General features: G+C 53.4%; 8 protein-coding genes across 8 annotated transcripts; 5 read left to right on the top strand and 3 right to left on the bottom strand.

Annotated features, from left to right (window-relative positions):
- The first annotated feature begins 1063 nt into the window (after window positions 1-1063).
- Window positions 1064-3153, top strand: YAP3 (AP-1-like transcription factor). Its single transcript, XM_062886468.1, has 3 exons — window positions 1064-1467; window positions 1700-2010; window positions 2152-3153. The coding sequence occupies exons 1-3, from the start codon at window positions 1339-1341 to the stop codon at window positions 2669-2671; spliced, it is 960 nt and encodes a 319-aa protein (XP_062749556.1). The 5' UTR covers window positions 1064-1338; the 3' UTR covers window positions 2672-3153.
- Window positions 3154-3630: 477 nt separating this feature from the next.
- EPT1 (Phosphotransferase) lies at window positions 3631-4896 on the bottom strand (the record flags this gene model as incomplete). The annotated part of the gene is made up of 1 exon (XM_062886467.1): window positions 3631-4896. One exon carries the CDS (start codon window positions 4894-4896, stop codon window positions 3631-3633), a length of 1266 nt encoding a protein of 421 aa, XP_062749555.1.
- Window positions 4897-6298: 1402 nt separating this feature from the next.
- On the bottom strand, window positions 6299-9248 carry SEC21 (coatomer subunit gamma; the record flags this gene model as incomplete). Its single annotated transcript, XM_062886466.1, has 4 exons — window positions 6299-6531; window positions 6601-8734; window positions 8794-9104; window positions 9173-9248. 4 exons carry the CDS (start codon window positions 9246-9248, stop codon window positions 6299-6301), a joined length of 2754 nt encoding a protein of 917 aa, XP_062749554.1.
- A 698-nt stretch (window positions 9249-9946) lies between these two features.
- QC762_120310 (uncharacterized protein) lies at window positions 9947-12550 on the bottom strand (the record flags this gene model as incomplete). The annotated part of the gene is made up of 3 exons (XM_062886465.1): window positions 9947-10364; window positions 10434-12042; window positions 12190-12550. 3 exons carry the CDS (start codon window positions 12548-12550, stop codon window positions 9947-9949), a joined length of 2388 nt encoding a protein of 795 aa, XP_062749553.1.
- An 873-nt stretch (window positions 12551-13423) lies between these two features.
- Window positions 13424-15517, top strand: GDT1 (GCR1-dependent translation factor 1; the record flags this gene model as incomplete). The annotated part of the gene is made up of 3 exons (XM_062886464.1): window positions 13424-14441; window positions 14497-15385; window positions 15447-15517. Exons 1-3 carry the CDS (start codon window positions 13875-13877, stop codon window positions 15515-15517), a joined length of 1527 nt encoding a protein of 508 aa, XP_062749552.1. The 5' UTR covers window positions 13424-13874.
- An 837-nt stretch (window positions 15518-16354) lies between these two features.
- QC762_120290 (uncharacterized protein) lies at window positions 16355-17905 on the top strand (the record flags this gene model as incomplete). Its single annotated transcript, XM_062886463.1, has 4 exons — window positions 16355-16966; window positions 17022-17095; window positions 17118-17329; window positions 17382-17905. The coding sequence occupies 4 exons, from the start codon at window positions 16355-16357 to the stop codon at window positions 17480-17482; spliced, it is 999 nt and encodes a 332-aa protein (XP_062749551.1). The 3' UTR covers window positions 17483-17905.
- Window positions 17906-20288: 2383 nt separating this feature from the next.
- Window positions 20289-21102, top strand: QC762_0020450 (uncharacterized protein; the record flags this gene model as incomplete). Its single annotated transcript, XM_062883071.1, has 2 exons — window positions 20289-20745; window positions 20888-21102. 2 exons carry the CDS (start codon window positions 20289-20291, stop codon window positions 21100-21102), a joined length of 672 nt encoding a protein of 223 aa, XP_062749550.1.
- A 1769-nt stretch (window positions 21103-22871) lies between these two features.
- On the top strand, window positions 22872-24144 carry QC762_0020440 (uncharacterized protein; the record flags this gene model as incomplete). Its single annotated transcript, XM_062883070.1, has 3 exons — window positions 22872-22921; window positions 23032-23107; window positions 23257-24144. The coding sequence occupies 3 exons, from the start codon at window positions 22872-22874 to the stop codon at window positions 24142-24144; spliced, it is 1014 nt and encodes a 337-aa protein (XP_062749549.1).
- Window positions 24145-26792: the final 2648 nt, after the last annotated feature.

Below are 26792 nucleotides of genomic sequence, written 5' to 3'. Positions count from 1 at the left end.
CGACTGCTATCCAGGTTCATACTCGAGTCATCCCGGGAGTTGAGCAATGTCTGAGGACGGCAGAATAATGGCGCAAGTTGTGGACTGTGCCATGTGGCTCCGCGAAGCTGCCGTGCTTGATGAGCGGTCTCCTAGTTTGTTGCACGTACGGGTTCCTTCTCATGCCGTGGTTAGCACAGTCTAGGCATGATTGGTTTTGGTAGAAGCGAGTATGCCTGGGTGTCCAACTTGACAACCCCCTGTGTTGCTCGGTGACGGCGGATAACATGAAGAGCAAATACTTGGCCTGTCTTCAATGGATCAAATGATCTGTATGGTTTCGGGGAAGTATGCCGTATCCTTCAAAGCTTAGCGTTGCTTGTGAGACAACTGGGCTGAAAAACGCAAAGCTCTGTGAATCTCGCTGAGAATGGGATTGTAGGCCGCCAGTCTGCTGACTGCTGTGGGTTGGTTGGTTGCCTCTAAATCACACCGTAGGCTCGCACGGATCAGATCAGCTTCGCATCTGGAGAAAGTCTTGTGTTAGGACCCGCGTCCTGAGTGTTGGTGATGTTGTCATTGTCGCTGTCGGTTCTGCATAGAACTTCCAGGTTGCTACCTTAATATGTGATAGAGGGAGCGCACCTCAGGACTCGACATTGCTCAAGGTTCCAGCTGACCATCCTGCCCGAGGCCCTGACTTGTCCGCGTCCAGTCAGCCAACGTAGCCAGCTTCGTCGTACTATGGTAGAGTTGCTGTAAATGCCTTGCCGATAAGAGCATGTCGCCAGGTTCCGCGTGCGTGGCACATGTTTCAATCTGCGGCAGAGCTCCACGATTTCGATCTCATGTGTCTGGGTCCTTCGTCCGATGGGGGAGGGGAGGGGTTAGGGATGGGCGAGTCTGGCGAGGGGCGCGGCACGCGTTTGTTCACGGAGGAGGTTGCAACGAAAAGGTACCTTTCTGGCCATGGAGTGGCAGCTTCAACTGGGGGTCTCGGGCACAGCGACCTCGACTGGACTGGACCACTTTAGCGCGCTGTTGTAATTCCCCACCGCACATTGCGGACTCCACCCCTCCGTGTGCGTGTACCCCTGCCCCTGTCCCTCCCCGTCCCCTCGATAAACTTATTGGAGTTCCCCGCCCTTTTTTTCAGGCCAGCCATCAATGGTCAACCTGCTGCGACTTCGCTGCTGATCATCCCATCATCCCGCACCAGACACTACCAAGTTCGCTCCTTTTTTCTTCTCTCTCTCTCTCTCGCGCTCGGCCGGATCCCCTCACTGCACCAGACACATCTCTTATATACTAGTCTAAGCAGATAGCGTGATCTCTATTCTCCAACGGACAACGGCCGCTATGGATTTCACACATACTGCGTACTTTGGTGGCTCTCAGCCCTACCAATTCATGGGGATCCCTCCTCCCCTCACTCCGGCGCATTCCACATCGGTAGCGTCGGACGACTTCAACACCACCTCACCTCCGGTAGGTTGCATTTCGGTCTGAAGTCTGGATGGCGCAGGGACGAAGAGGAGGAAGAGGACGAGGACGAGGACGAGGAAGAGAAAGCGTCCGGCTTGTTGTACTCCGACAGGCTGGACTTGGGCTCGCTTTTGTGTGGCTGTCTGGTCTTATGGTCTCCGCATTTGCCCGCCATCTGTGGGCAGTAGCGCGCATTGGCCGTTGCGTACGAGAGGCTTACACAATGATTACTCAGGAGGTCTACGAGCAATACCCCAACGGCATCCCTCATGAGCAGTTCCAGAACTTCGACAACTACGTCCAATTCAATCCTGCGCAGACCTTCCCGGGTCCACCCACGCCGCCGGGTCAGGCTCCCATTCCTGCACCTGTGCAGCCGGGTCCCATCAATGGCGCCGTCCCGCAGGCGCGGCCCCCTACCGTTGAGATCATGCCTCTCTCCACGATAGACTTTGACGAGCAGAGCCGTCGGCAACAAGGGTCCAATTCGGAAGAGGATGACCTGACCCCAGCCCAGTCGAGGCGCAAAGCTCAAAACCGTGCAGCGTATGTGATACTTCGGCTCCGTCCTTTGTTGCACCAACCATCCTGTCGGCTCCCAGGATGAACACATCGGACGGGATGTCCGCCGTGCTTCCGGCCCCGTCCCGTCATTGATGCACACGACCTTGCTGACCTTGTCTGTAGTCAACGAGCCTTCCGCGAGCGCAAGGAACGCCACGTCAAGGACCTCGAAAACCGCCTGCAACAAACCGAGCAAAGGGAGCAGGAGACGGCGACCGAGAATGAGCGCCTGAAGAAGGAACTGCAGCAGAAGATGACCGAGCTCGAGATCCTGCGGGCGACATCCAATGCTAACGGCGGTGGGTCGCCCGGCAGGAACAGCGCCTCACCAGTCGTGACAGGTCCCATGTCGTACAACCCAACCGACTTTTACTCCAACGTCCTCCAGAACCACGCCAACAAGACTCCAAGCCACAGGATAGTGACCAGTGACAGCGGCGAACGTCTTCTCGCTGCAGGCGCAACGTGGGAGCTAATCATCAGCCATGATCTCTTCCGGCGTGGACTGGTTGATATCGGAGCAGTCAGCGAACGGATCAAGCCTCTGGCCAAGTGCGATGGCCAGGGCCCGGTGTTTGAGGAAAGGGCCATTCTCATGGCCATCGAGCAGAGTGTGGCCAGTGGGAGCGACGAGCTTCTTTGATTCAACAGCGTTGTATGATTTGCCGAGTTTTTTACGAAGATTATGACCGACACAACACCCAACTCTCTTTACGTACACGCAAGAAAATCAGTCTGTCACCCAGCATATATCACACAGTACACTAAAAACGAACTGGGTTGAGCTTTTTGGCGTTATAAGGGGTCCCGGGTTATGGGTCGGTTGGCAGCGGTTTTTCGGGAGAGCACGATGGTTGGGCTGGACGGTATGTGGTTGGGCAAGAGGGTAAATAAGGGGCGTTTATTGGGTTGCATTCCTTTTTTTCTTTTTTTCTTTTTTTCTTTTTTTATTTCTTTTTTTTTTTATAAACTTCAACATTGTGAATATGGGTGGGAGCGGGGGAGAGGCACTCGCATTCTTTTTGAACTTCGTTCCTCCATGCTTTGTGTTTGGATATTGCCGATCCAAAGCTGGGCATATATTGAATCTCAAATGATGTTTTGAAGTGGCTTTCGATCTCACTAGATAGGGATGATTTGAAAATTGAAAAACTCTTGGATATCTGGTTACGAGGGCCTTGTGGGTTAAAGCTTACTGTGGGCACAAAAGACAAAAGGCAGACGACTATGCAAGCGTTGAGATAATGAAGTTGTTCAAAATGACCGTTTCTCCTTCGCCCCCAAGCAAAGGCTAAGCTAAGCTAAAGAAGGCTAAGCTAAGCTATCCGTCTATATATACCCTCCCATGAAACACCAAAGCCAGATTCGTCATAAAAAACTAAAAAAACTACAGAGGTATCAAATCGTCATGTTGTTGTGTTGCAATGTTTTGCCGGTCAAACTGATCAGGCCACAACTAAAATGGTTCTCAAACCGCCTCCCTCATACGCCACCATGTGCCTCTTCCTGTGTATACCATTAGGATAACCCAGTTTCCGTCTTCCTGTCTCGCCCCTTCCACCTCCCAACCCACCGAGTTCAACTTCACTTTCCCCTCCCCGCTCAATTCTTCTTCTTCAACTCCCCGTTGCTCTCGTCCTCCTCCTCAGGAACATACGGGTGCTTAATCGTCAAGCACCAAATGTCCAAGTAGTCGCAAATCGTCACAATCACATCCACCACAAAACTCCCATATACACCCACCGCCATCCCCAGCATGCAGAACATGTACGCAACCTGATACACCCCATCCCCGAGGGCACTCGGCCACCCCAGGCCAGGAATAGGGCTATGCTTCAGCAGCAACGGCCCAAGCGAATCCACCACCCCAAAGCCCAGAGGGATGACCATGACGTTCCAGTAGGGGAAATCCAACTTGACCAAATGCGCCGTGATCATCTGTCCCACGCTATACGCATTCACCAACCCGGCAAACAGCGCAAAAGGAACCAAATGCCCCCTCAAAATCCCCGGCTGCAACCACAGATAAGCCACAATCAGCCCCCATGCCGCGAAGAATGGTCCCAGCCCGACCAGAGCATACCGCGACTTGTCCCCCTTCGCCCTCCTCGCCCGAATCACATTCCTCGCCGACTCGACAGTGTTGTAAACCAACACAACCGTTCCCTGAACCATGTACCACTCGGTAAAGTTCATGTTATAAACCCCCTCGGGGATCGTCAGGCCCAAAATCTCCTGCGGGATCCCGACAGCAGCCAGCATCCCCTGCTGCCAGAAACTCGCCCCCCCCTTGTAACCCGTCAAGGCATACACTCCCACCAGAATCAAAATCCCCTCCACCGGCCCGTTGACAATCCCGAGCGTCAGAGTCTTGGTGTGGTACTCATCCCAGGTCTGGACATAAAACGTCAACAAGCTCGCAAACAGCGTCGCGACCGTCTTCCAAGACTGCCCCATGTTCTGCGACGCCGCAAAAATCAGCACCTCCAAGCTCGTGTTCAGCGCGTCAACACCGTGATCGAACAGCTCGCCCAGCGGGCCAGACTGCTTCGTCCTTCTTGCCTGGGTCCCGTCGACGGCGTCAAAGGTCTGGTAGAGGAAGAGACCGGCAGCCCAGGAGTAGTACACCCACGACGGGCAGTCTTGGTCAAGCGTGGGGTTGTACCAGAGCAGGGTCAAAAAGTTGGCGACGACAAACATGAAGCCCGTCAGGGTGATCAGGTTGGGGGCCATGGACAGGGGGAACAGTTTGATGACGACGTTGGTGTAAAAGGGCTTGAGGATATATTTCGAGACGAGGGAGTGGTCGACCGAGGAGTACTTGTATTGCTTGAGGGCCGGGAGCCGCTCTTGACGGACGTAGACCATGGTCGGTAAAAGGTGCGCTCGGAAGCGGCTTCGTCAGCGGGAGGAGTTATGGTTGTTTTCGGTCGGGAAGAGGAGTCGAGGTTATGACGGGGTTTATGGCGGCGTGTTCTTTGCTGATTTGTGCTGGGAGATGGCTTCTCGCAGACACTTGCGTCGCGCCTATTGTTGTGCTCCCTTACTGCTGAAGAGAGGCCCTTTTCCGGCTGGAAGAGAAAACCGGCGGAAGAGGAAACCGGCGGAAGAGAAAACCGGCAGAAGAGAAAAAAAAGAGAAAACACAACAACCGGCGATCTCGGGGACGTAAAAGAGGGGAGAGGAGAAGAGCGGCTCCTCAACTCGGGGCAAGAAGACTGGAGAAAGTAAAGAATGCCCAGAGTGGAGCTTTCTCATGCACAGGTAGTGGTCAAGATGCGAAAAGGAAGAAAGAGGGGGGACCCCTCCTTGAGATGTTTTTTTTTCCGTTCTTTTTTTCTTCGCAGCAAGTAGATTGTTACGCGTTCCGCATCGCGACCGTCTGGACTTGGACAGGGACAGGTTTCGTGTCTTTTGCTTTGCTACCGCATATCAAAAATAAAAAGAGGTGAAATGAGCCAACCAACCAACCAGGAAACAGGGAAATGTGATGCGGTGGTGGGAAAGTGCGTCATGGGTTTTGTCCCAATTTCTGCTACTCTCGTACCCTTCCAACTCACAATTCCCGCTGCCGCATTGTCCAAATCTACGGCACCAAGAAAGTCGCCAGTCAGCTGAACCGTGTACCCCGAATCAGTTCATCTCATCCAGGCAACAACCAATTACGTCCTCTCCTCAAAACAGACGATCAACCAAACTATAGAACCCCGTTCGAACCAAACAGCAGGTCTTGTTCCTCAAAACTTTTAGAGGTTGGAGAAACCCAAACCCCACTTTTGACTTGTTGCTTAGCCCGTGCAAGGGTCGCCGATTATCCAATCTTATCGATCTCCAATGCATCACTTAACCCACTTTTTGCCGATGATGCACTTCAACCCAACGCCCGCCTGGATTCCTTGGCAACGACAAGCTGATCATCTGGCCCCCGTCTGTCAATGACTTCACCCCTCACCGCACGGCATCACATGTCAAAACATCAACTCACCACACAACTCCAGCATGTACCTTGTTGAACCACCCATTTTCACTGTATTCATCAGATGCCTACACTTCGGCATTTTGTCTCACACCAGTCGTCAACCCTTATCCCCCGCCCTCCATTTTCCGTAACCAAACACATACCCATTCATCTCTCACTTTGCACAGAAACCCTCCATTGTAGTTAATAATTCTCTTCAATTTTCCCTCGCCTTCCCCCCACCCCAACGCAAACCAAAAACAACCAACAACGGCCAAGTATAATAAAATAGGTATAACGCCAAACAGGTCATTAAGCAACAGAACCAATAACAAGAGCCGCCACACCCTCCTCCTCACTCCTCACCGTGATCTTGGTTGTCACGCCCGTCTTGGATGAGTAGGCCATCCTGACGTTGGCCACCACCCTGCCGCCGCCGACCGTCTTGCCCAGCAGCTTGAGCGTGTGTGTCGTCTGGTTGACTGGTACATCGGTGCCCTCCAGAGGCTGGAGTGACAGTGCCTTGGCTAGTTGTTCAGTGGCATCTAACAAAAATAAAAAAACATGTTAGCAAACCAACGATATCGTAGTAAAAGTGGGGGGGAAAAACATACCCGCTATGCTCTTCATCCCACTCAGCTGCAGCGTCTCCTCAGCCTCGTCCCCTTGCGCGCCCACCTGCTCCCAGATGTGCGCAAAGTTGCTAGCAAACGCCGGCACCACATAATCGGCACCCGATAAGTCAAACTCGGAAACTTCGTACTCGTCGTCATACCCAGTTTCCTCTGGCTCGCCAGTAGTGGGATCAATCTCCTTGCTGGTGAACTTGAGAACGTTGCTGAAGGTGGCGATGGGAAGAGCCCCTTCACCGTTCACCTTCTGGAACGCAACATAGATCTTGCCTGGCTCATCCGTAGCCAGTTTCTCAGCCTGAATGATAAACACCTCTTGCAGCTCTTCCTCGTCCGAAGGAGTAGCCACAACGGAGACATTTTCTAGTACGGTGTCGGGAAGCGTGTTCTTGACCTCATACTGCAGCACAATGTGCTCCTTGAAGATGTGCTTGACCACGCTGACGACGTACTCGGTCTCGGCCTCCGTGAGCTCCACGACAGGCGAGGATTTGAGCACGGCACCAAACTCCTTGAGCTCTGGGATGGCCAAAAGCTCCCGGGCATACTTTTGCGCGGTAGCTGTGGCAGAAGCCGCGGCGTCGGCCGCCGAGGGAGCAGCCTTGGTGGGGCCGGTCTTTGGTGGCTTGAGCGATGGTGTGGTGGCCGTGAGCTTCTTCGTCCTGTCCTCCGCATCGGCCTGCTCCCGGGTGACAATTGGGATCTTGGAGACGTCGAAAGAGTCGTCAAACACAGACTTGTCATCAGATGTGACGTACATGACGAGCTGGTGCTCAAAGTATGGAAGAGAGAACATGCTGTCGTTCTTGACGAACCTCGTCGCCAACTCATCCTCCTCGTGCATCAGGCTGAGGTTAAGCGCAGCACGATCACGGACCTCATCATCCACATCGTCCAAGCAGCGGGTGAGCAAAACGTCCACACTGCGCTTGACCTCGGGGTCCTTCTGGCCAACACCGAACTTGGCCAACGCGGTGACGGCGGCGGCGCGAACAAGGGCGTTTTCAAGCACAACACGGTTGTAGATGTACCGGATGTACTTGGTAGGCTGCGAGGTCTTGGGACCTTCCACACCAAGGAGATGCAGGATGCGAACAGCAAGCTTGGTAAACTCGCAGTCCTCGATGAATTCGCACAGATGGGCGAGAGCCTCCTCCTTTGACTCGGGGACAAACTTGATCAGGTCAAACATGCTCTCCACCACGGCGCGCTTGAATTCATAGCCACCCTCATCGCGCAGGACGCCGCTGAGGAACTGGAGCATGCCGGCCTGCTTGCTAGGGAACTTGAGGCAAAGCGTGCGGATGGCCTCCACGATGGTAATCTTGAACTCATCCGTGATTTCAGACATGAAGCCGGAGATTTGCTTCATGAGACGATCCACACTAGCCTCATTGCCGGTCTTGAGCAGGGTGGTGATGGCGAAAGTAGCAATGGAACGGTTGCTGTTGGAGATGAGGAGCTCAATGTCGGGGTTGCAGACGTTGACAACATTGGGCTTGAACGAGGCGATGTTGTGCAGAATACGAAGAGCCGCAAACTTGGTGACAGCGCGAGGAGAGGTGAGGAAGAGCTGGAGGACGTGGACGGCCTGCGAAACCTCGGCGTCGGTGACATCCCGCATGTCGCAGATAGCCTTGGCCGCCTCGAAGTTGACCATCTCGCTCTTATGCCTGAGCCAGCCATCCAGCAGCTGCATCATCGGTCTCCTGAGCTGGGCATCCTCCTCGGCCAGCTGGGCGGCAAGACGGACGAGCATGACGATGGCGGCGGGGTTCTTCACAGCGCCGGCCGCACCGAACTGCTGCACCATCTTCACCAATGCCATCCTGTCGTGCATCCTCATCTGGTACAACAGACCGATAGCGTGGTACTGGGTCATCGTGGAGTTGTTCACGGGAAGGTTGGCTGAAGACGAAGAGAAGCCGAGCGAGAAGCCACCGGACGACTTGGTGCTGGCAGCCGCCTCCTGGGTCTCGCTTTGCCATCTCTTGACGACTTCTCTGGCGATGGGGAGGAGGTGGTACGACGAGACGAGAGCGGCAGAGGAAACGGTGGGGTTTTTGTCGACGATGGCAGTTTTGAGGACTCGCTCGATGGACTGGACAGTGGTAGCCTGTTTGGTTAGGAGTGTTAGCCAGCTGGGCGGAGACACTTGGACGCCGCAGCTCGTACATCAATAATGCGGCAGAGCGCTCTGATGGCATTTGGGCGATAGATGGCATCCGTACTGCCTCCAGTATCCTTCATGATGGTGCTCGTGACCATGATGATGTCCTCGGCGGAACTGGCGAGCTCCTTGATGATGAGGTGGACCATCTGGCGCAGACTGGCATCTTTGTTCTGGAAGAGCTTCGAGATGCCGAAAAAAAGAGTGGTTGCTTCCGTGGTAGGGAACTTCTCGCCCGTGTAGAGGAGCAGGCCGATCTTGGTCAAGAGAATGCGGCATCTTCGCGGTTGGATGGGGGAGCTGTTGAACAGTCGAGCTGCGCACCGCCAGTTCGTAATTAGCTGATGGCCACTGCACAACGCAACAGCAGCGGTTGATTCCTACCTTCTTGGAAAACCTGGGTCCGGTCAATCTTGACCAGACCAGTATCGGCATCCTCGTCCTTCTTCCCGTAGCTCATGGTGGGCAGAACGAGACGGTTTGCGCTGGTAGAGCTGTGTGGAAGTCGGGCTCAGCAGTTCGAAATCCAACTCGCGACGTTGCCAATTCATGGATGGCTTGCTGGCCAATGCCCGCGCCATTCAGCGGCCACCAAACCGCCCCCACAGCCCAGGGGGTAGCAATGAGACGCACAGACCAGCCCCCAGCTGCCATGTTGCGGATTGTGGGGTCACGTGCACGCCCCTTTCGACGACATCAAACAGAGCATTGAACTTGTAGATTAGGGAACCGTAGGTGGCTAGCATGTCACGATGCAGTACCGAGTTCAGTTGTACAAATAGCCATGTTGACTACTGTTATTCCGACAAGAAGCCCTACAAACACTGTAACTCCTAGCTAAACTATCAAACTCCAAGTTTTCCAACCCATTTTTTGGTTTCCTTGATGGTACAAACTTTAACAAACAATGATACTCGCTGCCTCTCCAGTCCGCATAAAGTTGACGGAGATACTACCGATGGTGCCCATTAACGTAATTCAACATCTTTTCTCGCCCAACGGTTCCCATGTAAAAGACTAAAAAAAAAAAAATAATAAAAAACTTCATAATAGTTATAACCAGAGGATTGGCGGCAGACCACCGGTCATGGAGGGGATAAGTCGACTTTACTTGGGCTCACCAATGTCCGACGCCCACTGTGCTATAGAATCTGCGTCCTAGACAGTTGTAAGTGGCTGCAGGTCCGAGATCACAGGCTGAGCTTCGGCAGAGGCGTCCATCGCCGGGTCGTGTACCGGGTCAGCTTCGGATTTACCGTGCTCGGAAAACCCATTATCTTGCATGCCATCTTGGCCGCCATCCATACCGATATCGTTGTCCTGCACGCCATGCACAGCACCTTGGAGAAGTTGGGGATCGTGGGGCGGGGGAGAAGGAAGCGCGTCCATCTGCGCAACAGGTGCCGCATGGGCCGCGGCGGTGACGGAATCGCCGAATTCCGTGTTGATTGGATGGCCGTTGGCATCGAGATCAGATTCTTTGCGGTCCGGGTTCTTGCCGCAAGCTTTGACGGCTTCTCTCTCTTTCTTCCCCAGCACGACGAGATCAAAGCCCTGGGGGAGAACGCCATCGACCCTGGAGAGAAATGAACGTTAGTAATCTGTGTCAAGGCATTGTGCTGATCACCATGACAGGCTGACTTACTTGAGGAAATCTTGCTTCAGCAAGCGCGCCTTGTCACGGAGGGCCTGCTGATCCCGAGGCCGCTCGAAATGAATATTTCCCTCCTTGATTTGCTTCTCGATAACACTCCACTTGCAGCCGTATGTGTGAACAGCCTTGACCAACTCCCGAACATCATTCCGCACCCAGGCAGAGCGCACTTGCGGCTCTCTGGCCTTCCGATTGGCAGCCGATATCTCCTTGGATCGCTGAGTGAGAGCATCAAAATCGGGCTCCAGCTGAGTACCGGGGAGAGGGGGGTACTGAATGGGAGCTGCCGGCTGGACAGGAACGACTTGGCCGTTGGCAGACGGGTCGGACTCTGCATCGGCATTCTTCTTGCGTCTAGCACGCTTCTTCGGCTGAGTATTCTCCTGGTCACCGCTGGCATCCGCAGCAGCTGCCCCGCGTTTCTTCCTACCGCCGGTTGTCGTCGTCACCTGTGCGGCAGACTGAGCGTAGATAGCTCCGTTCTGGAAACCGCTTCGCGGCGCCTGATCACTGAATCCAGGGCTCGACTCTTGGCTAAACTCCGGATAGGGGATCCTTGGGTAAGTCGGCAATGAGGAAGGGTAGCCGACGTTGTATGACGAAGCAGGATCTTGAGCCATGTCGGCTTCCAGTTGGGTTTGAATCTGCGAGTCAATCCTACTCGCATCGGATGACTGGCCAGGCAGAGGGAGTTCCGCAGCATCCAAAGCCTCCTTGGTACGGAGGAAGCTGTCCTCGACCAACGCGCGGAGATGTTTGACAAACTCAGAGAAGTCATAAGTGGACTGAAGTTGCTTGAGTGCTTGGTCGAAAGCGTCTTCGGTACCAGGCGTCAAATGTTGATTGAGAAAGTGCTCGCACAGCGATCTGAGCCGCGTCCACGCTCTCTCACTGTGCAGCGCTGAGTCGGGGTCCTCAGGGTCAACAGGTCTCAGTTGAAGCTCATCCTGGTTTCCTCCCAAGGCAGCTTCCACTTTGCTGGCCGAAATATCCTCGCCGCTCCAAATCTTGGCAATCGTTTCGTATGGATGAAAGTCGATGGAGCCATCTTGTCGGAACTTCTTGAGGGTGAAGATTGAGAGCTGTGTCCGAATATCGATCACCATCTCAGAAACACCCGCAATGTCCTGGTCCTTTGGTATGTAAAACTTGGGGAAGTCATCTTCCCAGGACTGAAGGAGAGGCAAGTAATCCTGCTGCTCCGTTGTCTGGATGTCTTGAAGAAGCGCGGCGAGATTGGCGAGGTAAACAGTCCGGTAAGCCTCGTACCATGCTGGAGTGCCTTCGTGGTGCCCCATGGCTTCAAGAACAAAGGAGGGATCAATGGTAGGCTCGCTGTTCTTACCAACGTAAACCCTCCGGAAAGCATCATAGATAAAGCGGATCTGCTCATGGGCTTCCTCCCATCCTTCATTGTCTTGATCAGTGCAGAGATGCTCAAAGAACTCGACGCTTGTGTTTTTGAGGTCGCGTAATCTGCGGGTCATGAACACAGTTTGACGCGCCCGCTTGCCAGGGGTCTCGTACTTCACAGAAAACGGGACACTTGTGGCTCGAACTGGCACATTAATTGGGCGTATGGGGGTTCCCGAAGCAGCACCTGGGAGTCCAGTAGTGTCTAGAACATTGTCAGCAACCAGTTCATCAAACCCAATTTAAAACAATAAGAACAAACTAGGAAATATGAAGTTCAAATCAAGGTCGGCACCTTCGACAATGGGAGAACCGGGCAAGCTGGCCGACTCACTCAGATGATCCGCCTGGGATGTCATTGCTGTGTACACAGAGTCACTGACAGCAACGCTGTTGAGGCTTGCCAGACTTCCGCCGCGTTCACTTCGGGGAGCGCCTCTTCGTGAGAACTGGTACACGCTTGGACCTTGGACATTCTTAATGCCCGGAGGCGGGGGGGGTCCCATGAGCCCATCCTGAGACGGAATGGCTTGGTTGCTCTGCTGAGCAGGAGACTGGGTGTTGATGCTTGGGGTGGGCTCACTTTGTTCTTGCTGCTGTACAGCGGCGGCCTGTCGAGTCGAACGCCGGGCGCGACCTGCACCTGTGTCGGTGCCAGCGCCACCTCTGCCGCGACCTCTGCCACGTCCAGACATGTTTTGGGCTGATGACAATTGCTGTTTCTCTGCAATCGTGGCTTTGATGACAGTCAGTAAAACTGTGCGATAGAGAAGGGTTGGGGTTAGGGTTACCAAGAACGAAGTCGTGAGGTTGTTGTGAAATCCCACGCGTTGGCGACAAAAGTCGTGTTGGCACGCTGCCAATGCTGCTGGCCAAAAAGGCCTTGGCTCTCAGTTGGGCTACTCCATCCATTGTTTCACGTGATCTCCTTAACGCACGAACTTGATAAAGGCACGAGCTTCGAGGTTTGGTGGGCTCGGTCGCCGCACAGACCATACGTTGTTGTGGTGGAAGGTTGGGTGAGAAAATGGTCTTGCAGCTGGGTGGGAAAGTCGCTTTGGGGGTGTAAGTTTCTGCTGCGAGTTAAAGAGTTTAGAGAATAGCTTTTACACCTACAAAAACGAAATCACGAAATTTGAAGAGTCAGAAGCAGATCCATGGTCACTGCCTGGCATGTTGCTGTAAGGGTTAGGGTTAGAAGCTGCTTTTGCTCCGTGGCTGAAACCTGAAAGCATGTCATGGACTGAACACAACAAGTCTTGCAAATCTGCCTGAGCAAAACCTCTCTTAAAATGTTTCAAAAGAAGCTTCAAGATCATAATCTATGCAGATACTAAGTAGCCCAGATCTCAAAACATAGCCAACTGGCCTGGAAAAGTCAATAGTTGACCAGGCTGCAAAGATAGCAGACAAGTAGGGACCCCCGTGGCTGGTATACCTACGCTTACACTGACGACGCTATGATCTGATCACGTAATTCAGATATGGTTTTCGGGGTTGTCCTGGACATTTCCCACCCAAATGTTACCCTCTATGCTGTTGAGCCCCCCGAGTGGTAGAGAATCTAGATTCGAGTGGCTGTGCGGTGAAACACCCTTTCCCGTGCAGCCCGCTAAGAAATTCATCCCCAGAAAACCCCCTGGCAAGGATCCGCGCAGGCCAGCATTCCAACAACCTCGCCTCAACTTTTCCATCTCTACAGTACAACCGTTCTCGTGTTTGCTGCTGGCTTCTAACCCGCAGCTCGTTCTCTTTCTCTTCTGACAATCCCTTGTGTATACCTTTTTCAGCAGAAGACAACATAATCATAATCGCAACAACTGCAACACGCGGCGGCATCGACACGGTTTCCTGACCTTACCTGCAGCACGTAGGCCCCCGATTTGCGCCATACGACAAAAGCCACGGCATAACGGTTTTCGGCCTTCCTTCGTTGCGATTACAGTAGAACGTTGGCAGTCACACCACGACATACAAAATAGAAATAGCATTCCCTTGCTGTCACGTCTTTAGCCCACGATGAAGCTGCGTCATAAGCAATCGCCACTCGTTCTCCTGCTCCTACAGTCCCTTGCCGCAACCGCTGTTCTCGCCGAACGGCAGCTGGATAGGGACTCGGTTGCCGCCGACTCCTACAGATCAGACCCCATCATCGACACACCAGCTGCCGTCAAAAAGTATGGTACCAAGGATGCGCCGATTGACGGCAAGGACGGCAGGCCCCATGCCGGTCCCTTCGTCGAGCTCGACAGCGCATCCGAATCCTCCGAGTTGCCTGTCCTGAAAGACCGGCCGACCGATCCTACAATCATTGACGGAAAGAAGATCCCGGACAGCAACGACGGAGTCATGGATGACAAGAATCGATCGGAGCCCAAGAAGGGCACCACGGGATTGGAGGGCGGCGTGAGCGAGAAGGACAAGGAGCGGAAGCTCAAAGAGCAGACTGGCGAAAAGGTTGAAAACAAGCCCCAGGCACCAAAGGAAGCACCTCCCCTTCCACACGCTGACCAGGAGAAGATCCTGGCCGCAGCTGGAGATGGCGAGGGCAGAGATAAAACGTCAGAGGATGTCTCCGGTCTCGAGGTTGGTTTTCAGTATAACCTGGTCAATATCCATGTGATTGCTAACAGTGATTTAGAAACCGGCAGACCTTCCCGAAAAGACCCACGACAAATCCCTTCCTTTGCCTGATTCAGCCGCCAACATCGACCATCTGGACATCACCAAGGGGAGCAAGGGCCAGAGTTCGGGCTCCGGAGACGATGAAGCCGAAGGCCTTATTCGACCTTTCCACTCGTTTGTCCTGTCTCTCACCATGATTCTCTTCTCTGAAATTGGTGACAAGACGTTCCTTGTTGCTGCCTTGATGGCGATGAAGCATGACCGGATGGTGGTCTTCACGGCCGCTCTCAGCGCCTTGGTTGCCATGACTGTCCTCTCGGCCATGTTGGGTCACGCCGTGCCTGCCCTAATCTCGGAGCGTCTGACGCATTTTCTCGCCGCTGCGCTCTTCACCGTCTTTGGTGTCCGACTGCTGCGTGAAGGTCTTGCCATGAGCCCGGACGAGGGTGTTTCCGCCGAGATGCAGGAGGTGGAACAAGAGTTGGCAGAAAAAGAGCAGGAGGCCAGAAAGCACGGTCGTAGAAGATCAAGTGTTTCACCGTATGCTCTGGAAATGGGCCTTGGCACTCGCAAGTCCCGATCCAAGTCTCGCTTCCCCACTCCTCCTCGCAGCCCTTCGAGTTCGCCCGAGAGCCGCAACCGGTCTGGTCGTAACGCTCTCGGTGGATTTGTATCTGGCTTGAGCAATCTCTTTTCGCTGCTCCTGAGCCCTGCGTGGGTGCAGACATTTGTCATGACTTTCCTTGGAGAGTGGGGTGACCGCAGTCAAATTGCTACCATTGCAATGGCGGCTGGTCAGGATTATTGGTGGGTGACTTTGGGTGCCGTCTTGGGCCATGCCTGCTGCACTGGTGTTGCAGTCATTGGAGGCAGAGCCATTGCCGGCAAGGTCAGTCTCAAAGTTGGTAAGTTGCGTCCCCAAATATTCGTCCCATACGTGACTCTTTGCTAACACATCACACAAAGTTACTGTTGGAGGCGCCATCGCGTTCCTGGTATTCGGCTTCATCTACTTCATTGAGGCCTTGTACTCCTAGGCCGACAACATGATCGCGAATGTAGCATCTTGGCTGTGCCAGCTGCTTCAGCTGCATCAACCCCACGACAAACCCGGGCGGTAAGCCGTTTCTTCGATATTTGTTGTAATCACACATTCGCACATAAAACGAAAAGCATATTTTTCAATTCTACGCTGGACAACTCAGCAGTTAGGGACGTTTACTACTACCGATACATGGGTTCTGTATTATACTAGACGCTAGGGAGGACAACTTGGACTGGGTGTTGGTTGAAATCTGTATTTGGCGAGAGTTCTCTTGGATGGGGTGGAGGACACCTAGAGGCATGGCGAAGGGAAAGCACGGTAGAGGGAAATGATTCATAATGTTTTCTCTTTGCTTCGTCATGTTATGCTTGAGGTTTACACTCGTCGTCTTCAATGCAGTGATCGACTCATCTGGTCCCCATGGAACGCTTGGGCCATCTCAGGAGGAAACGCACCGGGGTTGGGGGCAAATGTGGGTCCCATTCCCGACAGGAAGGTGCCAAGTGTGGAGCTGACCGTTGAAGGAACAAGCTGCCAAGAACGTCATGGAAAACCAATGACGACATACATGGCAGTCACCCGAACCACAACAGGAGCTTGCAGCTCAGCTTTGTTGGCTACAAAGGTGATTTCTTGTCTCTAACAATTGCTTCTGCTTTTCCTCATAATGTTGACAGAGATCACGACCACCCCGAGTCCCATACCTTAAAATTTCTTCCCAAACAACTCTTTAAAAAGCACCTACACGACTCCCCTCCAGACATCATCAACCTTGATAAGTCGCGATAACGATAAGGATAACCACAACATCCGACACGGCACAGACAAGATGCCCAACCGACTTGTTGAACAGGCCCAGGAGGTCGCGAAAGAGGACATCGACAAATACAAGGCCCTTCTGAACGATGCTGCCAGAAGCCGGTCTTACTTGTATCCCATCAAGGGGATTTTCTACTTCATGTCCCATCGCGAGCTGTGGAAGCCCCTGGCTTCGAAGCTGGTACCTTACCTCGGGCTCTATGCTTCAGTCATTGGACCCATGTTCTTCTTCACATATCTCCCTCAGTTGGCCATCATGGTCTTCGTGAACGGGCCTCTCGCTGTGCTCACAACTATCCTTCTTGTCCTCAACGAGAGCGCAGCCGTTGTCTCGATCCTCTCGAAAAGCCTCCTGCTCCAGGACGCGCTTCTGGACACATTCGACGGTACACTGATCGCGAAAAACAAGACAGAGATCGTTGCAAATGGCAGAGAGGTCAACTCTCGGGGAGACGCTATTCAGAAACTGGGCAAGGCACTGAAGAAACCATTCAGCAAATTCAGCGTTAAGGAGCTGGTTCGATACTTCATGTACTTGCCTCTCAACTTTATTCCGGTTGTTGGAACAGTGGCCTTCATCATTATCCGCGGCCGCGCTCGTGGCAACTCTGTTCATGATCGGGTTAGTGGAAACATCTCTTACCCACATACCTAACTCTCGCTTACATGGCTTCTAGTACTTCCAACTCAAGGGATGGTCTGCATCCAGAAAGTCTGAGTGGCTCTCAAAGCATAAGGGCCCCTACACTGGGTGAGTTTATATCTTTTCTCAGACGCCTCCGAAAGTCTTGGATTCATGAAGCACAAATCGCTTCGAGAGCGCACATGTCGGCTAAACTATCCACCTGCGACACTCTGACGTATCACGCACAATTTGAGGCTTTGGTTTGGCTAACCATGACTGACGTTACCAGTTTCGGAACTGCGGCCACCCTTCTCGAGATGGTTCCGGTGGCGTCCATCGTCTTCTCGTTCACCAACACAGGTAGGTCGCTTGGAAATGGAAAACTAATGTTTATTGCTGACATTTTATGTAGTTGGCGCTGCTCTCTGGGCCGCTGATATCGAGGGCAAGGATACCGAGATGACCAAGGCCACAGCCCCCGAACTCCGGGAGGCGGCCAAGAAAGTGGAGTGAGATCTGGACTCGTGCAAAGGGCCGAGATTACCTGATCGACCAGGGCCCGGTCACACAGTGCCAACGGTGTTCCTTTCAGCATGATACAGAGAAACCCATGTGAAGGTGATGGCGGCATTTAGGGGAGCAGCATCGATAGACGGTGGAGCACGACATTTTGACAGCGCAGCATGCCGTGCCACCCTTTCGACGCTCGGAAATGGCGAAGGTTTATCGGCGCTGGAAGTTCCAACATTGTTTCATGGTATCCAAGCTTGCGTGGGATTTCTTCTCACAGGGTTGAGGTGGTCAAGGAGCTCAAGGGCATGGATTTGATGGTTCTTAATTCGTCCTAGTTTGCATTACGGAAGGCGTTCTTCGGCGTTTTGCCTGCAGGTTTTCAAAGAAGGATGCTCTGTCTTTTAATGGAACGTTGTTTTGCACATGCTGTCTTGTAGGCTGGGCTTCAGGACATCCAGGTGAACACAATTAAAGACAAAAACGAGCCAGAAGAATAGGCCACAGTGTGGACCTACATTCGACAATTGAGGCCGTAGTAATGAGCAATTGAGGTTTCCAACGACTGCAATGCAGAATTGCACACATCCCACGGCGACACTCGGATAATTGATGGCCTTTTCCATGACACAGCAATACACAGCACTTGTGAGATATGCTGCCATCTCAGCACACATTGAGAATTCAGGCACCGCGAAACAAAGTGCAACCCAACACCAGGAACAAGCAATCTAGTTGTACGGCAGCTTGCATATAGCGACCCCTGTCAAGTAACCATCGACAAGCTCTGGCGTGATGCAAGCACGACAACAGATACCTGTAGCACTTCTTCGGCACCTCTTATCTTGGCTGACAAGCTCTATCAGGAGCTACAGCACCGGGGCAGCTTCAGTTCTTTCACCGATGTCACCAGCTCCCGGCCTGAGCAACTCGGGAAGTCCCTTGGTACTCATCCAAAGGCTTGAAAAGACTAATATGATGTTCCATAAGCCTGCCACCCCTCAACATTTCCAGAGCTGATTGTTACCACACATGATACCAGACGAGGCGGAACGAAGACGTTACGTCGACGGGGCACATACCTCTGGAAGGAACCGTATCCGACCGGGGAACATGTCTCTCTCTCTCTCTCTCTCTCTCTCTCTCTCTCTCTCTCTCTCTCTCTCTCTCTCCCTCTCCCTCTCTCTCCCTCTCTCTCTCTCTCTCCCTCTCCCTCTCTCTCCCTCTCTCCATCCGGGGTGAACAAGTTGCACTTCATGGTTGTGGGCTTTTTGGGATGAACAGACTCCCTTGGAGAAAACAGGCAGAAACAACCGATATTATGGACCAGAGCTGGGATTACCGGTCACCGGGATAATCAGCAACCCCAGCATCAATCAACTGACTGAAGCTGCCATGTGATTTCAAGACAGGACAAGGCGTGGCTGACAGAGCGAACCTCCCACCCAAACAAGCATTAGAGAAAAGAAAACAAGACGTCGGGGATCGGGAAGGCCTGACAGCGGCAGCTCCCACAATGGGCGGGTGTTCCCAATCAGCTACGGTTTCTCCCTCTTCTCTGTGTGCCATCTTGCCAACAGTTGCGTTCACTTGCCTTACTCTGCGCAGGAGCAAACAGAATCCTGGGCGGGGCTGCCCAAGGTGCACCCGCTCAGCCATCCACTCGCTGTTCCCGTCTCATCCAAACCCTCCTCACCGCTTTGAGGAGAGCGAAAGGCCACCGCCATCACCATCATCACAGAGGACATGGATTCTCCAGAGTCACCCAAGAAGTAAGTCAGGCCGATTTCAGATGGATTCTCTGTCGCTCCAGGCCGAAACCGAGTGTTAGACAAAGATCCAGAGCAGGGGGGCATGAGAAGACTTCATTTCGAGTCTCTGCCGTTAGGGAGGTATTGCATTATCTCCAGCATGTGTCCACATCTGATGCTAACACATTGGACATGCAGACTTCCTTCTCTCCAGTCCCATCCAAGCTGTTCCAGGCAGCACAGGCATGCTCCTTCCACCCTGAGCAGAAGGACGGAACATCGGGAAGCCGGGGACTCGACAGTTCCCAAGAGCGGAGCCCCTCGTCGCCTTCGCCCTTTCCCGCCCCAGACAAGACCGATATCTCTCGTTCCATGTGCTACTACCTAACCTGACGCCATTCTCGGGCGACGTTGAGGAACTTGTCCCGTTCCAGGTTCCATCGCCCCTTCCACTTCAGTTCAGACACCCTGATAGATATGAGGTGGCAGGCAGAATGCGGAGATTTTCTCTCGAGTCTCGCTGATCTCAGGGGTGTTCCTGCTATATCTGTCGTTGTTCCTCATTTCGCGGGTCCACCGTCTCCCGCTTCCCTCACCCGCTCCTTCCCCCCCATTGCCTCCTATCCCACGTTCCAGCCGGCTTTTGTCTTCTCGTATCATTTCGGCGGCCTTCTGATCGTTCCTCGCCGGGGCTTGCCTAGGTATCATTCACCCCCTCCCCCATCATCACCATCGATAGGGGCAGAGGAGCATACCCCGAACACGTCGTTCATTCTTGAATCTCTGCCAGCACCGCTAGGTCAACAGATCTTCGAAGAATCGAATCTCAAACTTTGTTCTACCATACCCTTTTATTCTTTGCTATGTCATAGTTCATGACTTTGCCGCATGCTTTGCTTTGCCGTACCAATCAAGGATAGACACCAGACCCTCTCGTGCATCCAGCCTGCCCCGAACAAGTATAGCTTCTCTCACGAGCTGTTTCTTGTAGGGGTGAAGTTTCATCAACTACATACCGCCGAGTATCAGGCCCCCGACAGTCTTGCTTCCTCACAAGGATGAAGGCTTCAGCCGTGGTTGTTGGCCTTGCTTCGGTCATTACCATTCTCAATTCGACGCCTCTCACATTGGCTCGTGAGGATGGCGGTCTGTGGTCACGTTTCAGACGGGCAGTTGGACTCCCTGCTGTTCCCGAGGTGGGAATATCACATGTGAGCTATGAGCGTTTGGTGCCTAGGCAAGATCCAGGAGAGGATGGTGGGGATGGTGGGGATGGTGGTGGAGATGATGGCGACGATGAGGATGGCGATGATGATGGTGAATGGACGGATGATGGTGGTGATGATGATGGTGACGGTGTCGATGATGGTGATGATGGGGATGATGGAGGTGATGGAGATGATGGGGTTGATGGGGATGATGGTGATGATGGTGATGATGAGGAGCCACTGGGATATGGGCCCCCTCCGCCACCTGTTTCAACTACCAGTGGGGGGTATGGCTACACTACGCCTGGTAAGTTCTGCGTTTTTGTTTTGTTGGCTATCATGGATCGTGTGCTGCTGTGAATAGCTTACTGACCTTTGATGGACATATAGGAAACCCTTATGACACCACTGGTTCGAATGAGCCGGAGAAGACGACATCGTCAAATGAGTACACTTTCACCACTCCAAGCTCGACTGGGGGGTATACGTTTTCGACGTCCAGCACGGAATCTTCCAAGAGCACATCTCCTTACCCTATGACATCGACTACGGAGGGCACCCCTACGTTTACGACAAGTTCGGAGACATCAGCCAGCGCATCATCCTCTCCGAGTGTTACGCCTTCTCTCGGCTCCTTTTCGGTGACAGGGTCGCTTCCACCTGAATCGTCAACATCTGTCTCGATTACTAGCTCTGTGTCGTCTAGTGCTTTGACCAGTACATTGTCTGGATATTCAACTGGGCCTTCGAGTGAGAGTCCTTCTGCTTCTTCCGGTGGCCCAACATCGAGCACAGGTTCAGCATCGACGGGGATTCCTACCGGCAGCAGTTCCGGGACTTCTTCCGTGCCATCATCTGTTTCTTCAATCACTAGCTCGGTCTCAGGTCCAAGTTCGGTTCCAATCAGTCTTTCGAGCACATCAGGGGCTAGTTCCAGTGAAGTACAAACTGCAGCATCCAGTCTTAGCAGTGGCTCGATGGAACCAACCGGATCTTCAACAACTTTGATCAGCTCATCTATAGTCGGGAGTACAGAATCGACCACGTCGGGCACAGCAACGACGGCTGCGACCACAAGCTCTCCGGTGTCACCATCATCCACTTCTCCTAATGAGACGTCGAGTAGCACAACGGCCGCAAGCGAATCTCAGTCAACAAGTGCTTCTGAGGTGCTGACAACAACCGGGACTGTGACACTTACAGCGACTGGTACATTTATTTCGATCTCAGGTTCACTCTCCATTGTGTCGCTGAGCACCTCGACCTTGTCTACCGAGTCCGCTTCCGAGACGCCAATAAGCACTGGCAGCAGCCGCACTGGGACCGCCGCTTCATTGTCGACAACCTCTGTTGAATCGTCAAGTTCTCTTTTAACTAGCGAAACAGGGGGCTATCCTACGTCTTCGTCAGGCCAGCCCTCAGGATGGAACTCGACAGCCACAACCGCCTCAACTGGGTCCGGTGGAAGCTCTACGGTTCCAGGTGCCAATATAACACAGAGTGAAACCTCTTCCGTCACTCTTACGCCATCCTTGACTGGCTCAGTCTCGATCAGCACAATTTCGCTCGGAACTTCTTCGTCAGTACTCAGCAGTTTGACCAGCAGCATTCCCTATGTCAACACAACAATTGGTGGTGCATCAGTTACAACATCGTCGTTGCCATCGCCAAACAGCTCAGTATCAGTGCCAGAATCTAGTACTGGAACTTTGCCGTCTACAAGCACTGCACCATACGGATATAACACCACGTCTTCAACAACGGGAGTTGAGGGTTCAGCAACTGCTACATCCTCGTCATCGGCAGGTCTCTCGACCTCGACCTCTTCGGTTCCGGTTCCAACGACATATCCTTATACCAACAGCTCCTTGCCTTTAAGTGGAAGCTCAACCGCCTCTGAACCATTTGCACCCTTTGGTCCTGGAACGTCTCGCCCTGCAACAACATCGGGACGCTCATCTTCCTTCTCAAATGTGACTGGCACTTCAACGTCTGGAGGATTGCCTTCAACATCTTCATTTGCCACTGTAACATCTTCGTCTTCAGTCTCAGTGACAACATTGCCTTCTGGATCTGGTACCACTTTTGGTTCAGCTGGTCCAACTAGCTCATCTTTGCCACCGTTCCCGTCCGGCAATTCGAGCTCCAGCCTTCCAGGCTCCGCTGGTCCCAGCACAGCTTATCCATTCACCACGCCAGGAAATGCCACCTCGTCTACCGTGTCAAGCACAAGCAGTAGTACATTGCTATTTCCAACTTCATCGACTGGATCCATCCCACTTGGCACCGCCACCTCTTCACAACCGGGCACCTTACCTACAACTTTTGCGTCTGGGACCAGTGTCACAATACCATTTCCTTTTCCAAACTCTACAGAATCCGGAGGCAGCACCAGCATTGGAAGTAACGGCCCTGGTCCAACGCCATCAAGCTATGGGACATCAACTGGAATCTTTTCTGGGCTCTCCAGCGTGCCAACCGTGGTATCTCCCTCGCCAGGTTCGACTAGCCTTGTGGGCACAGAGACCTCTGGTTTTTCAGTGCCTGCTTCGAGCTTCGGATCATCGTCGGTGCCTTATCCACTTCCAAACAGTACTATCAGCTTTGGTGGCACTGTGCCTGGGTCAGGGGTGGGCTCTTTAACTGCAACCCCATCATCTGGATTACCTGTAAGCTCGCCGTCTCTGTCGTCTAACAGCTCTGTACCTGTGAGCTCCAGTAGCCCTGGTGTGCCGACAATTCCACCGGTGCTGTCATCTTCGCTTCCCTTTCCTTTGCCAAATAGCACATCAACCGTCGCCGGCCCTGGTACTGGTAGCTCGCCTACTGGGACGACACCCCCTATCAACACGCTTTCGACCCTCACACCTACTGCGTTGCCGACAACATCGGCCCCATATCCTACTGGAAATACTACAGTCCCGTCTGCGATCCCCGGCACGAGCGGTGCGCAAACAAGTACGGTATCCGAAGGCATCTCTTCTTTGACAGGAAGTCTTTCGCCGTCTGTTCCTTTTCCATTGTCAAACTCCAGCTCATCAAGCTATTACTTTCCTACGGGCACTGGTTCTTCTGGAGCATCATTGCCACCAACCTCTTTATCTTCTCTGTCCTCAACTTCATCTGGTATTCCAGGAACAAGCGCTCCATCTGTCTCGAGCCCCAACGGCACCTCACTAACATCAAGTGCGCCGTACCCAACCGGGAACTTCACCACGACGCCAAAACCAACAGGGACAATCCCAGGCACAGGGAGCTCTGGTCTACCATCAAGTCTTTCAACATCAACCCCGAGCTCTCTTTCTTATCCATTTGCAAATTCTACCACCATTGTCGGTCCTTCGGGAACAAACCCGATACCCGGGACCGAGAGTTCACTGACTGTGCTGTCACCTGGAACATCAAGTGGAACAGCACCAGCCGTGTCGACTGGAAGCGGAACGGCGTCATATCCTTGGAGCAATTCGACTGGAGTAACAAGCGGACCATCAGGAACAGGCTCAACGTCTGGCACCGCAAGCGAGACTTACATTCCGTTGACGAATATCACAGCCTCAATCTCGGGGACAGAAATTGTCACAACTGCATCATCGAGCGGAACTGCACCGTCCGGTCTTGCATCTTCAGCCATTGGCACCTCGTCTGTGCCATATCCGCTGACAAACACATCTGCTTCGTCCCTGGGCCCAAGCTCGCCTGGGACTAGTCCCATCGGCCCTACCAGTTCTGGAATATTTGGAAGCACGGTCACGAACTCTGTCCCTCCTTTCCCTACTGGCAATTATTCAGTCCCATTTGGTACAGTCACAGCCCCAGGTAGTATCAGCACGGGCGGCTTCTCAACGCTGCCAACGGCTTCATCCAGCTCGGTAGCTAGTCCAGGACCTTCCTATCCCCTGGGAAATTCAAGCACGACGATTGGACCAACCGGATCAGGGTTCTCAAGCGGATCGAGTCCTTTATCAACGAGCTCTTCTGGCCCTTCCTCCAGTTTGCCTCCTTTTCCACAGTCGAATTCATCATCCACTCCACCGACAGGCTCCGGACTGTCAAGTAGTGCCATCCCCTCGTCTGATTATGGTTCCTCGACCGTGCCTCCCTTCACATTCACCAACTCTAGCTTCACTGCAGAGCCCACTGGTGCGCCAGGGTTATCTACCGGGACAACTGCTTCATCTGGATCAACAATTCCTTCTCCCTCCGGCAGCTCGACGAGTCTTCCACCCTTCCCACTGCCCAATTCTACCTTCACATCAGAGGCGACAGCTGGGACTGGCGCTTCTAGCCAAACAGTCCTCACAACGGGAACAGGATACCCAGCATACTCTTCTGCGAGCCCTCCATTCTCCTTGTCAAATGCTAGCTCCACTTTGGGACCGACAGCCTATTCGAGCGGTATAGTGCCATCACCATCCGGAACAGGCGTGATTGGGTCTTCATCGGGTGTTCCTTCAAGTCTTCCCCCATTTCCGACAACAAACACGAGCTTTCCTCAGGGTTCTACAAGCGCACCAGGATTGTCCACGGCGCCTACATATTCAGGGACGGGTATCTTCTCTATTCCAACTGGACCCTCTTCCATCACACCACCATTCCCAACCTTCAACTCAAGCTCGGTACCCACAGGCTCAAGAGGAACTTCTGTTCCCGGGGTAGCCTCTTTCAGCACTGGGACCAGTAGTGTGTTGCCTGAAAGCTCTTCTGTCGCGGCCCCATTCCCTACTACCAACGGCACTACTTATCCTGGACCTTCTGGCACATCAGGACCGTTCAGCACCGGAGTTTCAAGCTCAACGCTGCCGTCTACCGAAGCACCATTTCCGTTCCCCAACACGACGTTTCCTGTCGGGCCGAGTGGTACAGTACCCGGACTCTCAACCTCGGGAACCGGGATTTCTTCCTTGTCCCTATCATCCTCTAGCCAGCCACCTTTTCCACTACCAAACTCTACTGCTCCGGTATTCCCCAGCAGTGGCACTGCGGGTCCGTCGCCAGGTACTGTGACAAGTGTTACTAGTTCAATCCCATCGAGCTCGGCATCTGCTCCATACCCGTACTCAAATACGACATCGGCGCCTGGGCCAAGCGGTTCATTACCAGGGACAGGAACGGTTGTGCCGCCAGCATCCGGGACAGGTGGCACCGGGGTTTCCTCTCTTTATCCCACGAGCAGCACTCCATACCCATTCGGAAATACAACCACGCCTTTATCAACAGGAGGAGTCACTGGGGGAACAAGCATTCCTGTGATTGAGTCTTCCAGCGCAGCACCATACCCTTACCCGAACTCGACTACCAATGCTATCACGACTGCCGGTGTGACAGGGACAGGCCCCAGTCTCACTGCACCGTCTAGCACAACACCATATCCTTTGTCGAATGTGACTTCGCCCATTCCTACTGGGACTGCCGGTACTGGGACGGCTCCTTCAACGTCTCTCTCCACTGGCATCGCGCCTTATCCTTATCCAAATGGCACCATTACAACCCCATTCGGCGGTTCAACCGGTGGCTCGAGTAGTGGGACAGGGATCTCATCAGCGCCTTTGAGCAGCAGCGCACCTTATCCCTTGACAAATGGGACGGTGACTGGGTTAACCAGCGGTCCTACGGGAGGGCCAACAGGGGGAACTGGATCCTCTTCTGCTCCCCTTAGTAGCAGCGCGCCCTATCCTTTCACAAATGAAACCACTATAGGACCATTTAGCGGTCCAGCTGAAGGAACAGGTAGTGGATCTGGGCTTCCGACAACGAATGCCCCCTATCCCTTGACGAATGCCACATCTTTCCCAGCCGGCACTGGCTCAATAGGACCCTCATCCGGCCTCCCAACCACCAGCCCTCCATACCCGCTTCCAAACTCAACTGTCACAACCGGCGGCAGTGTCCCCTCATCTGGCCTACCAACGACCACTGCGCCGTACCCGCTCTCGAACACCACATCTTTTGGGCCTGCTAGTGCCACTGGAGGGATAAGCACCTCTTCAAGTCTTTCAACACCTGTTCCGCCATTCCCATTGACCAATGCCACAACGACACCGATTGGTACAGCCACCGGGGGCACAGGCGTATCATCGAGTCTGTCTACGAGTATTCCACTCTACCCCTTGCCCAATAGCACATATACCCCAGCGGAGAGCGGAACTGGAGGCACAGGTTCTTCATCGGGCTTGCCAACAGTTAGCCCGCCATATCCATTACCGAACACCACTTCCGGGGGCATCACTAGAAGTACCGGAGTTTCCTCTGGTCTTCCTACGAGCAGTCCACCGTTCCCACTGCCTAATGTTACATACACTTTCCCAGGCAGTCTGACAGGTACCAGTCCTTCATCTGGTCTTCCGACGACAAACA

This window comes from Podospora pseudocomata (genome assembly GCF_035222375.1).
Source record: "Podospora pseudocomata strain CBS 415.72m chromosome 1 map unlocalized CBS415.72m_1, whole genome shotgun sequence".
Lineage (NCBI taxonomy): Eukaryota > Fungi > Ascomycota > Sordariomycetes > Sordariales > Podosporaceae > Podospora > Podospora pseudocomata.
Note: the sequence above shows the minus strand (reverse complement) of the source record. Positions and strands in the feature narration are given on the sequence as shown.